At 37.2% G+C, this 16,278-nt stretch overlaps 1 protein-coding gene across 4 annotated transcripts in view; it reads left to right on the top strand.

Moving 5' to 3' along the window:
* LOC106070611 (aquaporin AQPAn.G-like) overlaps window positions 1-16,278 on the top strand; it is a 30,361-nt gene that overhangs the window by 11,448 nt on the left and 2,635 nt on the right. For 2 of the 4 annotated variants that reach the window (XM_056004576.1, XM_056004575.1), the window contains exons 2-6: window positions 6,933-7,190; window positions 8,775-8,899; window positions 13,653-13,842; window positions 14,365-14,445; window positions 15,238-15,318. In XM_056004576.1, coding sequence (XP_055860551.1) covers window positions 6,966-7,190; window positions 8,775-8,899; window positions 13,653-13,842; window positions 14,365-14,445; window positions 15,238-15,318 — 702 coding nt within the window. In that variant the 5' untranslated portion in view covers window positions 6,933-6,965. Of the gene's footprint in view, window positions 1-2,174; window positions 2,506-3,758; window positions 3,946-6,932; window positions 7,191-8,774; window positions 8,900-13,652; window positions 13,843-14,364; window positions 14,446-15,237; window positions 15,319-16,278 lie in introns of those variants that run through there. The other 2 variants (XM_056004577.1, XM_056004578.1) reach the window with 2 other exon arrangements.

Below are 16,278 nucleotides of genomic sequence, written 5' to 3'. Positions count from 1 at the left end.
TACTCTCTTTATTATTATGTGAAATCTTTTATGTCGGATATATAATCAAAATGACCACTTAGTATTGAATTGACTTTAATATTGTGGATCTGGGGGATATCTCGACACTGACCTCAACATTTCTAGTTGGTAAACTGAATTCCAAATTCCCAAATCAAGTTTACAAACTTATCTAAGTCAGTGCTTTTCACATGATTAGTGAATTTTTTTGTTTGTTATGTTTTTGCTATATGATAACATATGATTGTCTCGAGTTTGATTCCTCCTAGTATTGTCACCTGATGTCGTTATTTTATCTTGTAACTTAAAGACGTTCCCTAAAAATAGAAGACAATTACGTCATTGTGCTGATCAGGTGCATGTTTTAGAGACTTAAACTCTGCTAAGTCTTAGGTTGTTTTAGCTTTTAGGCACCCCGTTCCATGCTCTATTAGCTTTTGGAAAGGAGCACTTGTGTGAATCTGTCATAGCATTTGGAATACGAAATGTGCCTTTATCTTTGCCTTTGAGTGTTACATTTGGTTAAGGGATGATTCAAGCTTTTATTTCTTTAATTTTTATCGCACAAAAGCTCTGCTCTGAGCGCTATGGTTCAATCTCAGTTATGGACCAGTTGGGGGGGGGGTATCTGGGAGAAGGTTTTCCCCACTACCTTAAGGCGCTCAGTAAACACAGTTCTGCTCTAGTCGGGTGTCAAACCTCGAGTCCCCTTGATAGGTTAATGAAAACAGCAAATAATCATATTGAAGACTTCTTAGAAAAAAAAGTTAGAAGCTATTGTATTACTTGCAAAACGCAGACAATCCTAATCATGGGCATTATCAGCGCATTCTTAAACGTTAGTCTTTAATTAAATGCTAATACTATTCATTGTAATGACATTGTTGGAATCTAGGCAAGCAACTCGATGAAAGAGACCATGGTTAGTTAAGGATGCTTATTTACTGAATGGAAAATGAGATATGACAAAAAAAAAAAAAAACACGCACATATCCGCCTCTGACGAACAGTTCTATTTCTCTTCAGCTTTCCTACTTGGGCGGAACTTGTCACACCAAAACACTGTGTTTAAGTCCTGGTTAATATGTCTGAAAGACACAAAGATAAAGGCACATCCCTCGTTCCATATGCTAGGACAAATTTGTACTAGTGCTCCTTCTTCCCTAGTGCTATTAGAACATGGAATGGGTTGCCTGAGCTAGCCAGGAAAACCAGTGACTTGGCTGAATTTAAGTCATTGGTTAATATGCATGACTGAATGCATGACGCGTAGGTCGTAACCATCTTCTATTTTGAAGTAACGTCTGTATTTTTATAAGATAAGATATATTTAAAATTTTGCGCTGTGAGTTAAAAAAAATGATTTAGCTTGGTATGTCATATTTGAGGAATGTTGTTCGCTGATCATTTCAACTTTTAAAAACATTTGGCGTTGCAAAATGCATGCTCAGTGCGTTAACAAATTGAAATTTAAAAAGAAAACAACGAAACAAGAAACATCTTTCGCGTGACTGGCGAAAATTTTAAGTTTCTGAACCAAAAGCCTAAAACTTAAAATATTACAGCAAGCGGAGGGACTCAATTTTCTTCTATCCGGCCCTGCACACCACAATTTTTAATACAGAACTGAATGGAAATATGATAAAAATGAACTATAGACTAATAATAATGTGTATTTGGGCGACTCGATCATGCATACGAAATGACATACTTCTCGGGTTGATGTGACAGCTGGCTGGTTCACGCAGGCAGTACTCATTTGTACACATTGTGACGATTTAAAAAATAAAAAAATTCATAGTTGGTGTAAAACAGTGTTATAGATCTGTGGGCTTAGAAAAATACATTTGGATATTGAATAATGATTCTTACACACAAATTGTTTAATTTTCACATTACAAAGTTGTTTTTTTCTAAGAAATATTGCGATTAACAAATCGGGTTTTCAATAGTTTTTTAAATATAAAAATCTAAATTTGACAGATGGACATACAGACTACACAAAACTAAGAGCTGCCTTTCCCATTACGGTAGTCACTGCAAGGTGTTTTTGTGTGCGTGTGTATGTGTGAATGTGTTATCGTGTGTGTGGTGGGGAGGTGGCGGAGTGACTACTTAGAAAGTTCAAGTAGTCTTCAATTTAGCACTTCTTGTTACTAGCCTAGAAAGGCAAGGCCTTAGTGTGGGTTGACCAATGACGTGTCTTGATAATGTTGGTGGCCACCTGTTTGTTTGAATAGGCCTGGGGGGTGACACAGCCCCTTGACGATGGTCATCTGGCTTCCTGTGGTCAATCAGTGTGTCCACGTACACTGTGGTGTGTTGAGTATTTCCACACGATCACAGCGAACACGCCCCGATGGTTAAACACTCAACAAAGACAACACGTGTAGATGTACATATCTCTTGTACGAGTTTTCTAGATCATTCTTGGATCACTCCCTGGCACTGTCTCTGAAGAAAGTTTAACAACTAGCAAGTGCTGATTAAGTTTCACCTTAAACTGTAAGTTTTGCTAAGTTAAATTATTGATTTGCAATGGGCCTCATTCACCAATCGTAAACATACATTTATCCACGCGATTTTCTATCTCTTGTATACAATCTACGTAATACACAATGGCTATCACGTGACAGATACTCATGCGTCTTTTTTATCAATATTATCACATGGCTAAATGTTGTTTGTTTTAAGTTTACGATTGGTGAATGAGGTCCACTCAAACATAAATCTTGAAACTAAACAAAATGGGCCTCAACCTGTTAAAGCAGAGATATTGTATGTGTTTAAGCGTCGTTTGCCACTGCAATGTTTGATATTTGATAGCTATTATTGCTATTAGAAATAGATCCGATTTCGTTTTATTTTAATTTATATATTAAAAGAACAACAACAACAAAGGAACTCCTGAGATTTAAGCTCCTAGGTACTATTCTCCGGTCAATCCTTGTTATGTCATATTTGTGTACATTTTGGTCAAAGTATTGAGACACTATTTCTCGACCAAGAGATTTTTACTTATGCATTTTTTTTCTCTTTCGAGTTTCGCAGATTAATTATAATATTCAATTTAAGTTAATTTTTGAAATATACATGACGACATGTGGCCTGATTGAAAAATACTACATACATGTGGAGTACTAATTAACTTTTTTTTTTAATTATACATTTTTTGTTAGCTTTTTACTTGGTTTCTGAAATGTGAATAGGAATGATTGTTTTGCGGTTTGCTTTTAAGTAAACTAAGTGAGCGACACAAAGATAGAGGCACATTTCTAATTCCATAGGTTAGAAAAAAAAATTCGTGAAAGTGATCTTTCTTCCCTAGTGCCATTAGAGAATGGAATGGGTTGTCTGAATCAGCCAGGAAATCCAACAACTTGAGTTTAAGTCATTGATAAACATGCATGACTAGATTGACACATGAAATGCGTAGGACGTAGTTTTTTGTTTTTTTTTAAAGTAACGTCTGAAATATATTATAATATACTAAATATAGGATAACTAAGTTTAAATATGGCACAACATATATTTTTAAGTGCATTGTGGGTATGTATCATTTCACTCTGACTAGTGGAGCTCTTCTGCTTGCAGGGACATAATGGAGTTAAAGAATGTTATGGCTTTACTATTTTTTCTAAAAGTACACATTTGAGAACCGCCAAGGGGTAAAAATCTGTATTACAGATTTCGCTGCTGCTCAGAGTGACCTTCACCTTTCGATGCTGTGGCAAAACTGTTTGTTTCTGGACAGATAATGCTTTGATTAAGTGAGTGGCGGTCTGGCCAGGGGGACCTAACGCATGTTTCACACTTTATGGTATCTTTTTCTCGTAGGAAGCAACTCTCTCTATCAGTGAATACACATTCATTATTGGACTATTGAAAATGCTGGTGATATTGTAACTTTAAGTGTTCTTAGAAACGTTTTATTAAAATCGAAAGGTATATGATAATCAGGGCCTGATTTAGGGTAGTGGTGGCTGAGTTGTGTAACGCTTCGCTTCCCAATCTCTTTTTCTAGAGAGTCAAAATACATGTCCTAGCCGTCGTCTACTTACAAACCTAATATCAAGTTTTTATCAACTCTGTCTGGTAAAAAGTTTGTACACTTTATTTCTCCCATACATGCAATCATAGATCAAGCTAAAATTTGGCACAATTATTTCTGTTAACTGACAACACAAGAATCAATATAAAAAAATTGACTAATTAGTTAACTATTGGTAATAAGTTTCGTATCTCGAACAAGGGAAAGAAATTGTAATTGACTCATGAATTGGTAGTATAAGATATAAGTCCCTTTTATAGGTCGTCTTCTGAGTAATAGTGAGCACAAACCTGAAAAATAAGACCAGACTATAGAAACAATAGACTTAGTTACACTTAGGTTCTCCCGTGCCGTTCGGCGCATTGGGCGGCAAGCTGTCTCCATAAAGATCTGTCATTGGCAATGTCTGAAGCCTCCTCCCACCTGGTGTCCACTGTTCTTAGGTCCTCCATGAAGGTGTGACGCGTATGCTTATCTCATTTTGTCGTAGAATATGTCCCGCAAACCTCATGCGACGCTCTGTCACAACCTCACTAAGTGTTCGACTCCCAGTTCGGCATAGGATTTCCTTGTTTGAACAAACAATAGATAACTATACAATCTTCCATGTTCATAAGCTCTCCACAAGCAGAGTTCAAATTCAGGTCCTTGAGGCCTTTTTTTTTTTTTTTTATAGATGCTTTTTTATTGTTAGTCTAGGTTTATTACAAATTTAATTACATGACTTATCCAAACTAATGAATACAAGTACGCTTAATATAAGCTTTGTTTTTTTTTCTAAGTTAAAAAAAAATTCTTGTTCCGTATCGCTTTCTTTTCTTTTTCTTTCTTACAGTATTTATTTGCGTAAAGAATGTTAACTAGAAGTTTAAATTAAAAGGCGTATTGTGAAAGGTTATGATCTTGTAATTGTTGATGGCTGTCTGACTTCGACAGATTATTCTGGAGATGTTTGGATTTCTTGTACGGGTGTATTAAGATGCGTTTAAATGACTAAGAAACAAGCCATACACATGTAACATGGTTAACGGACTAAGCCCAGACCATAAAGACTTGAAGTTTAATACTGAAAAGGCCTCGAATTCCTAACTGACTAATAATTACGCAAGTAAACTAGAACCCACTAATCCATGATGTCACTTTATATGGCGCTGAAAGTCCGTCAATTATGGTGGGTCTCTATACTGTCTAACAGTATCAAGAGAAGTAACTCTAACATATGTCATGTGTGAAAACTTCCTCTAAACTTTTAATTCCTGTCCTCTTGCGCATTCCGTTTGCTTGGTATTCATACTTCCAACTTTCTGTCCCGACAATGAGCTGGTATTCATTCTCGCAAAACATTTTAAGAGTTTAGGCTCACGATCTCTCTTCAGTATTGAACTGAACAAATCTATTTTTTTTTTCTTTACATTGGTTCTCTGCAGAAGTGGCCAGATTTTTTAAATATCTAATGCGTCTATTGCTGCCATTTTTACCCTGATGTCATTTCTATGTAAATGCTGCAGCGAATTAACTGCTGTGCATATTTCAACATACTTCTGTTTCCTACATGACATATACAGCGTTCAGAAACGACCTTGACCTCATATATCCCCATTTAATGTCTACATAACTTAACATTTTGTTTTTGTTTTGTTTAAATAATAGGCTTTTACTTTTCGTTGACTGACCCAATTCTTTATCGCAGTGAAACAGTCAGAGATAAGACAGTGCAGGGTTAAAGACAAAAGACTCTTCTAATAGATTAAATGTTAAATACGAAACCTATAAGACTTGTGACTTAAAACAAAATATAACCTTTACAAAAAGTCATACAAATAATTCTAAAAATGCAAAGCGAAAGCACAATTTTTTTTTCTTATCTTAAAACTTACATTCTTCTGTTTAACTTTACTGTCATCTGTTGACTAATAAATCTCTATGTCAGTGCAACAATGTAACTTCTTTTTTTTGTTTCTTTTTTTTTTCGGTTTAAACTAATGATAATAATGTGTCTAATTATTCACTTCTCGGTGCGGAATAGTTCGTCCAATGAAGAAGTAGTAATGCTTGTTTTGTTATATCTGGCGAAGCTGTTGTACAACAAGTTTGTGTAACTATGAATACTCTTAATTATTGTTAAGTACGGATGTTAGGACTCGGCACATCCTAGTGTGGTACCACGAAGAAATAAGAGAGATATAGACAACTATCTCACAGACATCTTCGAGGGCGTGAATATCTCTAAGTAGATTCTCGTAGCCTATCAGATCTCGGTGCATCGTCAGTAATTTTCTCAGTTGTTTCCCTTCAACGAACCCTCGAATTTTGACGAGGTGGCTTGAGTGATAAAGCGCTTGGCCTCCAAACCAAATAGTTTAGAAATTCGAATCCTTATAAATAAAAAGAGTTTTGAACTTTGATGTTTTAGAACGCCCCTGTGTGTCCATTCAACTATATTATAAAAGTTCCCCTTTCAGACCTTGCGATCTATAGAGCAGGTGTTGTAAAGGTCGTCTGTTTCTGTGGCCCACAAGGGTGTTATGTGGCTAGCGCAAAGACCAACCGACTTCAATTTCCCCAACTAATGTCAGCAGGCCCCCCTTTAGAGCTGGGTGGACTCGGAGGCACCCTAAAGATCCAGAAATGAAAAAGCCCTGTCTTCACCTGGATTCGAACCCGGTACTCCCGGTTCGCAAGCCAAGCGCTTTATCCCCCAACCACCCAATTCTAATAAGTACCTGACTAATAAATATTTGTTGTGGAAGTAAAGGTAGTTGGTCGTTTTGTTAGCCAGTCTCAATCCTGGAAGTTGTCCAACAAAAACTACTCTCTTATCGAATCATAATAATCTAAAAATAATCCGCCAATCATAACTATGCTAACGTTTATATTTCAGTTGCTCGAAGCGTGAGTTCTTAGATCCAGTGCAATGTCCATTGCGTCCATCCCAGACAGGCTTCGCGATGAGCTCAGCCGAGGTCACGAAGGAGAGACCATAGGTCAAAGGTTAATCAACAGAGAGCTCAATGACCTCAAGAACATAGCTTTCTGGAAAGGTGCTGTCGGCGAGTTCGTGGGCTGTCTTCTCTTGGTTGTATTTGCTGTAGGAATGGGTCTGAAGAAAGATGGAACAGAAGGACCTCCACTTCTGCAGGTAAAACAAAACGACATACTTCTTAAATTAATAAATTTATTTATTCTGTATAGACCAGCGGTACAGAAACAAAGACCCGCGGGCCATATCCTGCCAAATACATTTTACCCTGCGCCTCAAAAATCCTTCCCACTGGGTGCATGATGTCTGAAAGGTTCAGTGGTGTCACTGTACTGACCATTTTTTTAGGGGAGGGATGCTGTGTCACATGCTTGACTGAACTGTATCTGGTCTCCAGGTTAAAAAGTTCAATACTCCTGACTGATCTAGGCAGGGGCGTACCTAGGAATTTACCATCATTTGGAGGCAGGGGGAGGGCTTGACCTCATTGATGGCCCCTGCGTTTTGCGTAATATTAAATTTTTAATGTTAACCCTCTCCCCCCCTCACTTATTTTGAGGTCCCCCTCAAGTGGGGGGCGGGGGCTTTTAAAATTCTTCCCCACACCTCCCCCACCCTAGCTACGCCACAGGGTCTAGGCGCAAAGCATGTCTTTTTAATGTCAAGTGTGTTTTGTGTGTGTGCAGGTATTGCCCCTTAGCTCTACCACCCCATCTTCGCTCCAACCTGGTTAAACTTCTCCATACTTTAATACCCTTTTCACTTGATATGGTGGTCGGTGTGCTGACCACATGACATCCTTGGCAACAATTTACGTTAACAGCCCTTTTAACTCTTTGTCTCCTAACTGACGATACCAGCGTTGATTCCACCAGAATGTGGTAAATAATTACGGAGAGAAAGAGTTAAAAGAACTTCGAAACAGAAAGTATTTTACTACATTCCACACGGTACATTTCCATTCCTAATCATAGCCTTGAAAAATTGTCAGCTTTGTACAGAATATTCGTTTTATGGGTAATGTGATATATCATGTATCGTATTTCTTAAGAAGGAATGTAATATAAATAGCTTTAATAAATTTCTATAAAATGTTCGCGCGCATTTTTTAAATACGTGATCTAAAAATAGACACCCTTTGAACAAGGGCAATAACCTTTAAAATCTATTTTAAGCGTAATTTAAACGTACATATTTGTATGCCTAGCATGGGATTGTCTTTCTTTATGAATCTCCCTCTTGAAAAGACCAATATACTTGAGCGAGTTCACTACATGAGTGGTGGTAAAGTACTTGGCTTCCGAGATGAGGGGTCTCTGGTTCGAATCTCGGGGAAGACTGGGATTTTGAATTTCAAATTTTTAGGAATCCCCTGAGTCCAACTAACTCTATTAAGTACCGGACTGTGACCTGACATAAGTTGGAGAAAGTGATGTCGGTTGGTCGTTGTGTTGGGCCACGTGACAACCTTGTTAATTGTCGGCCATTGAAACAGAGGACTTCATATTTTCTCTAGAGATCGCTACTTTTGAAAGATGTACTTAACTTTTTATTCGTTATTTTTAACTCTTTCTCTTCGTAATTATTTACCACATTCTGGTGGAATCAACGTTGGTATCGTCAGTCAGGAGAGAAAGAGTTAAGATTATCACGTAAGGTTAAACGGTATTGTAAAATAGTCAGTGTACTATTATAATGTCAGATAGTGTTTTTTTTATACTAACAAATATAATTTGATTTCAGGTGGCTATTGGTGCGGGTTTCCTACTGGCAGTCCTTATCACGGCTCTGTCTACGGTCAGTGGTGGCCATGTCAATCCAGCCATCTCTTTGGGATTTCTGATCACTGGTCAGATAAGTTTGGTCAAGTAAGTCCATACATTCTTTATGTTAATTAATTCTTTTTCTTCATCATTCTTGGTTTCAATATTAAAGAGTTATAATATAACCAGTCTTAGATCTATTATGAGAGATAAACCAGCTTAGCTATTGGAGAGTCATCATATAGCAATTCCTAGATCTATTATGAGGGTAAAGTAGCTGGTATATTGAAGAGTTATAATATAACCAGTCCTAGATCTATTATGAGAGATCAATTAGCTGAGTGTGATACTAAGTGTATGTGTTTTGCGTGGCTGGTAGTGCAGTGTGTGTGCCTGTGTATGAAATGACCAGTGGACCTTGAGTGTACATGGTTGAGTGAACAGCAGTGTGTCAGGACTGTGTGTAAAAGGAGGTCAGTTTAGAGAACAAGTGGCTGGAGTAAAGAACATAAATAGAGACGAATAAAATCATTGTGTTTATTGAAGCTCATGTTGTTGTAGTGTGTCTATTTGAGTCATAACAATTCCAACATCTATTAGGCTATAAGAGATAAAACTACCTGGGAAATTGCAGGGTTCTAATATAACTATTCCTACATCTATTATAAGAGATAAAGTAGCAAGGATATTAGAGAGTTATAATATAACCAGTCCTACATCTCTAAAGTGAGATAAACGAGTTGGAATTGCCAAATCTTTATTGTTATGATCCGTTCTTCAAGCCAATATGTGATGTATGTATGCTATGGTAAAAATGACAAAATATACAAGGTGTGTGGCTCCTCATTAATCACAAAGGTTTATTTTCAAGAGGCATGTGAGCAGTTAACACTTTTGTTAAGAAAACTTTGGTAGCGATGAGTGAATATTAATATACAAGTTAATCATTGAGTAAATGTTACACTGACATTTAAAAGCGTTTATATTTATAAGAGTCTATATGTGGACGGACTCAAAAGTGTACTTAATTCACAGAGTATACTTCTTACATCGTAAGTTTTGTGTATGCCCTTGAAACACTTGATGTCCTAATCCTATAAAGACATACCATGGTCGCATTGTTTGCTTACCTCAAGGTGCCTCAAAGATTACACGTCTCCTTATCATTGACTGCGAAGGTAAAGGTTCAAGCCCGGGCCATCTGTTCCATATTAGCTCGATGGCTCTATCTGGAATGTCACTGTGGTCCTTGAGTTACTTGCTTTGTACATTCTTTTATTCAGGGTCTAACTCAGGGGATCATTTCCATATTGTAGTGCTCCGTCTTTAAATACTGACCAGGGGCCGTATTTACCTATAGGGAAGACAAGCTATAGCTTAGGGCCGTCCAAGTTACATTTAACACTGACATAATATTTTAGACATAAAATGGGGCCCAACATTGCATATGGCCTTTTCAAGTCTAAATGCGGCACTGTTAAGTTTGGAATTGACAACACATCATATCCCAAAATATGAGAATAGATAGTTACCAAAAATAACTTTAACAATATATAAGATAAAATAAGATAATTGTTATTGGTCCAATAAGATACAAACTCCGCTTGATTACAACTGACCACCTCAGCGAGAGGCCAAGTGCGCTTGAACTTGGTTTGTCTTGGCTACCTAGACAGGGGCTCGAGGTTCGACACCCGACTCGGGCAGAGTTGTGTTTACTGAGCGCCTAAAGGCAGCACGGAAAACCAACTCCTATATACCTGATCCCCCCACTGGTCCACAGTTGACCAAAGCGCTCTGAGCATGCTATAAGCATGAAAGTAGCGCTATATAAAAGCTATAATAATAATAACTACTGTAACAATAATAATAATATATGTATATAATAGGAACACAATTATTGTGTTTTTCCATTCACCGACTTGTCAGAAGTAAAGAGTAAAGACTAATTCAGCTGTACTATTTATTTGAACAGTTAAGATGCAGCATACTTTCATAATAAAGACAAAGTGTCTCAATACATTGTTAATGAATTTAGATCTACAAAGATTTAACAGAGCACAAGCAGAAACGATGTCCAACCGAACAGTAGAATAGGCCCCAATACTGAAAGCCAAGCTCTTGTAAAAATTACCTTTTTACCTTTACTTTCCCTTAGTCTGTTGGACCGTTGGGGCACCAGGCAAGATTTGTCGACCGTCTTTCTCCATTCCTCCCTTTTTTTTTTGGCCTTGTTTAGAACCTCTCTCAATGGCAGGCCCGTCCATTCTTTAATGTTGTCCTCCCATCGCTTTTTCTGTCTGCCTCTTCTTATTTTTACCCTGGCACTGTTCCCTGAAGGAAGGTCTTTGCGAGCCCCGTAGATCTTGTATGTGGCCAAAGGTTTTAAGCTTTCGACTTTTTACAATAGTTAGCAGGTCGTCATGGGCTCCGATCGCTGCAGATAGGAGCTTGTAAAAATACCTAAGTAAAATAGTGAAAAAAATTAAACTTATTTAATTAGTAATAAAGAAAAAAAAAGAGAAAAGTTCTCCTTTCAGACTTTGCGATCTATGGGGCAGATGATGTAATGGTCGTCTGTTTCTGTGACCCAAACGAGGGTGTCACGTGGCCAGCAAAACAACCAACCGCCTTTACTTTTACCCAACTATTCTCAGGTACCCATTAGAGCTGGGCGGACTCAGAGGCGCCCAAAGATCCCAAAACTAAAATTCCCAGGTTTCATCAGGATTCGAGCCCGGGACCCACAGTTTGGAAACCACCGCGCCTCCGTAATTAGTAATGCTGTAATGTAAAGCTGATGGCTGATTGAAAACCAATTTATTCTTCAATTTAAATGTAGTTCTACTGGCCAAAAATAGTCAATGTTTAAATACATCACAACTAAAATACATCACAACTAAAATACAACACAGCTAAAATACATTACAACTAAAATACAACACAGCTAAAATACAACACAACTAAAATACAACACAACTAAAATACAACACAGCTAAAATACAACACAGCTAAAATACATCACAACTAAAATACATCACAACTAAAATACAACACAAAAATACAACACAACTTGAATCTCACTAGTAGGACTTTGTCGTCCTGTCACAAAGTTGTATAGGGTTGACATCAGCACAGCCACATCTGATCTTTGATTTCACCTGAGCTCCATTTGTTTTTTTTCTCTTGTCCCCCCCCCCTCCCGCTTTCTTTGTTGCGTAACTCACAATTGGCTACTGCAGTTAATATGCCAGTGTGTTACTAAAGTCTAGGGCGGTGAGCACACAATAGAGGCTGGTTGAAAATATTATCCCGGACAGTTGCCACAGCTGAAAACATCGTTACTTCCGTTTTTTTTCCCTCGAACCAATGAAATGTCACCATTTGTTCCCACGGCTCAATGAACCGTAATTAAAACAAGAAACAGTAGTCGCGTTAACTCCCTTAGACCCGGCATGCCTTTGTCATGGTCTATTGTTGTCCTTGCTTATATTTTGTATGTTGTCTGTTTGATACTATTATGATTCTCTCTCCTACTCAGGCCTTCTGCAAACACTGCTAAACACAACACACCAACAACTTGACAACAAGGCTCCAAATAATCTGGTACTTTAATAAGGGTCAAATAAAACAGCCAATATGACACAATTGACAACACAATCAACTTCTACAACGTTAGACCGTATATCACTGTACTAAACTCATAAACTCTACTGTCTCTTCCGGGACTCGTACGTTTCACTGGAGGACTGCACCAGGACCAACTTCATGGCCGACTAACAGTCCCGGTCTCAACGCTCTCCGGTCTTGAACTGCCGCTTTCCTACACACTGTGTCTCTGGTCTGCGCAGGCCTATGATCAGATGACCATAACACGGGCGCTATTCACGTGCAAAGTTCATGCCAGTACTGTCCCTTGCCTTTCAATATAACACGCTAAACTGTACTACTGGCCTGTGTCACATATGTCAGCTGATCACACACAGTTAACCCTTTTGCGTGACGAATAGGGTTATAACAATACTATTTCAATTATTCTAAACGCGGGTCCGAACACATCCAAGGGACACAACAATTAAATATTAACTTAATAAAACCTTCAACTGATGTTTATTTACAGATGGGGGTGATCGTCTTGTCTCTCTATCCGTGGTTTTAATTGGCAGCCTATGCGATATGGATCTTTCTACAAGCCCTAGACATATCCTTCTATCATGTTACTCTTCAGAACGCTACTAGAGCTAGGATTTCTGGGTTAAGACTCTGCTCCGAAGTGCACGGACGGTATCTATGAGTGTAATGTAACATATACCATTATAAAACGTTTAAAGTTTTGTAAAAAGTTATTCTTTGTAAAAATAAATATCTGTTTAATAAATTTTCTAGCGGTCAGTATTTATCTTATCTTGTAAATTACAGATATTCCTTAAAAAAAAAATTGTTGCGTCTTCGCGTTTCCATGGCCGACAGTTAACAAGAATGTCATGTGGCTAGCACAAAGACCAACCGCCTTTTAATTTTTACCAACCAATGCCAGGTAAGGTGCAGAGTTGGTTGGATCCTAAAGATCCTGAAATTCGAAATTCTAGTCTTCACTGAGATTCGAACCCAGTCCCAGGACCCCTCCTTTTTGAAGCCATGTTTCACCCCTCAGCCACCACCAGCCCAAAACGATAAATAGATTGACACAAAAAAAATGTAGAAATCTCCATAATCTTTATTGCCCCCTCCCATACATAAACAAAGCAACGTGGTTACTATATGTATACATTCTGTATATGTCTATTTATTAAGTCCACTGATCTAGTACAATGATCAAAATGTGTTTTAACACCCAAGTTTCTATTCTTCTGTACAGGTGTCTGGTGTACATATTATTCCAAAGTGCAGGGGCCATAGCAGGTGCAGGGCTACTCAAAACCACTGTTCCAGATTCCTATGTAGGCACACTGGGCGTAATTGCCCCTGGTGATGGCGTTTCCTCCATGGAGGCGCTGGGTGCTGAGATCATCATAACTTTCCTGCTGCTCTTTGCAACCTTGGCCATGGTGAGTGTCAGGTTCCAAACCAAGATTTTTATTTCATTGTACTTTAGGCGAGTGTACCATCCTTCATTGATAGATTTTCAGTATCTATATAGGTTGGTGGCATCTATATAGGTTAGTGGTATCTTTACATTATAACTAACAAAACATAGCTGGAAGCTACTAACAAAACATAGCTTGAAGCCTCTTTGTCCACCCAGCTCTTCTGGGTACTGGACATTAGTTGGGAAAGTAAAGGTGATTGGTCATTGTGTTGGCCACTTGATACCCTCATTAACCATCAGCCACAGAAGCAGACGATCTTTGCATCATCTGTTCTATGGATGACAAAGTCTGAAAGGGGAGTTTTTTTTTGTTTGTTTTTTTACTAATCTAAGGGTTGGGTATGTAGCCAATAGTGGGAAAAGGGAAACAACTCAACCTAATGAAAGCTTGCCAACAAAAGCTTATTACCTTACTAAACATTGTAGAGACTTTACACACACGAATGAAAATTCATGATGAATAACTCTTGTCTATCCTCAGCTAGATCCAGGTAGATCAGACATGCAAGGTTCTGTCCCCTTGATGGTTGGCCTGATCGTCACAGTCAATGCACTGTTTGCAGTAAGTCACAATACTTTTCTCCCTTTTATGCAGATTAAAATAATTTTCACCATAAATTATTGTTGGCAGTAAGTCACAATACTTATCTCCCTTTCATGCAGATTAAAATCATTTTCACCATAAATTATTGTTGGCTACGCGATCTTCAAAGTATTGTCATTATTAAGATAACAAGCATTGGTTAAGCTGCTTTATTGCGATTGTGGATGTTAACCTAAGACCTAAGGTCTATACTTTGAGGACCTTTATTTCTTAATTTTATTTCCTTACCAATACCCAAAAGCAATCTTTCTCTGGATAGAGATGCTATTGTGCAACTACAAAATTCATGCTAAACACACACATTACGAGCAAGGAATTTATGGTTTAAAAGAGCTTTTTAAAATTGTATTTTTACTTTGTTATTTCAAATTGTATTTACGTTTGTGAGTGTCAAAAGTCTAAACAAATACATACACTGCTGATTCAAATGATCATTTTCAAATACAATTTTCTTAAGCACATTTTAATTAGTCATTTTGTAAATATTTCTAAGAATAAACTCGAGCAGAGTTGTGTTTATAGAGCGCCTAAAGGTAGCATGGAAAACCTTCTCCCACTGGTCCACAAATGAAATTGGACCAAAGCGCTCTGAGCATGCCATAACCATAAAAATAACACTATATAAAAGCCATAATTTATTTTATTTTAATTATTCATTTTGTAAATATTAATTGTCTAATCAGAAACAAAATATTGAACTGTTTAATTAGAACATTATCTATGATGTAAATATAACATTTTTTTTTTAAGGCTCAAATATCTGGAGGCTGCATGAACCCAATAAGAAGTCTGGGACCTGCTGTGATTCAGGAAAATTTTGAAAATGCTTGGGTATGTCTTCTTTAGCCACTGATGTTGAACTTAAGCTTATTCTGCCTCTCTGTGGTTACAAATTTATTAGGAAATAAAGATTTGAAAAAAAAAAATTATTAGACATTGATAAATTGTTAGTTACACCATGTGCCAAATGTAGGTGGCTATTAAAGGTAAATATTTGAAGCCATGGCTATCTTATGTGCGCACAGTAGCTGAATGGCTAAGCACTTGGCTTCCAAAGCTGGGATCCTGGGTTCAAATCTCAGTGAAGACTTCTTAGCTGGGAAAAGTAAAGTCTGTTGTCCATTGTGCTGGCCACATGACACCCTGTTTGTTAACCATTAGCCTAAGATACAGATGACCTTAACATCGTCTGCCCTATAGATCACAAGTTCTGAAAGGAGGAACTACAGCTATATTGTTTTAAAAAAAAATGAGGCTCAACTCATAATCAATCCTGACACTAATCCTTTATGACAGTCATTAGAGAAGAGTAAATTGAAATGACTGAGAAAGTGTATAATTAAAAATAGACCACAGGGGAGATTAATTTTAATATTATTGCATCTAGTCAGACATATATTGGAAAGTACTGTCTCCCCTTTTTCTAAATAACTCTTAATTCTGAAAATACAAAATATCTAACCAAAAGGGAAAGCTAGTAAGCCTTGTTTGTATTCTATAAAATGAATATTATTTTTGAGTACAGTGTGCCAATAATATCCTAAGAGGTATTTATAATATTATATGCTTACATATAATGAACTTCATCATGTACACTAAAGCATTCTTTATCCCTGTATTGCAAATTATTAATAAGACACATTATGTTTACAAGGGTATTTGCCAATTAGGATGATATAGTCATGACATTATTATTATTATAATAATCAGTGATCAACTTTTTTCTATGAACTGAAAATAAATTTTTTTTATTTTTAAAAAATGTGGAATTTTACATTATTACATTATCTT

This window comes from Biomphalaria glabrata, chromosome 11 (assembly GCF_947242115.1).
Source record: "Biomphalaria glabrata chromosome 11, xgBioGlab47.1, whole genome shotgun sequence".
Classification (NCBI taxonomy): domain Eukaryota; kingdom Metazoa; phylum Mollusca; class Gastropoda; family Planorbidae; genus Biomphalaria; species Biomphalaria glabrata.
Note: the sequence above shows the minus strand (reverse complement) of the source record. Positions and strands in the feature narration are given on the sequence as shown.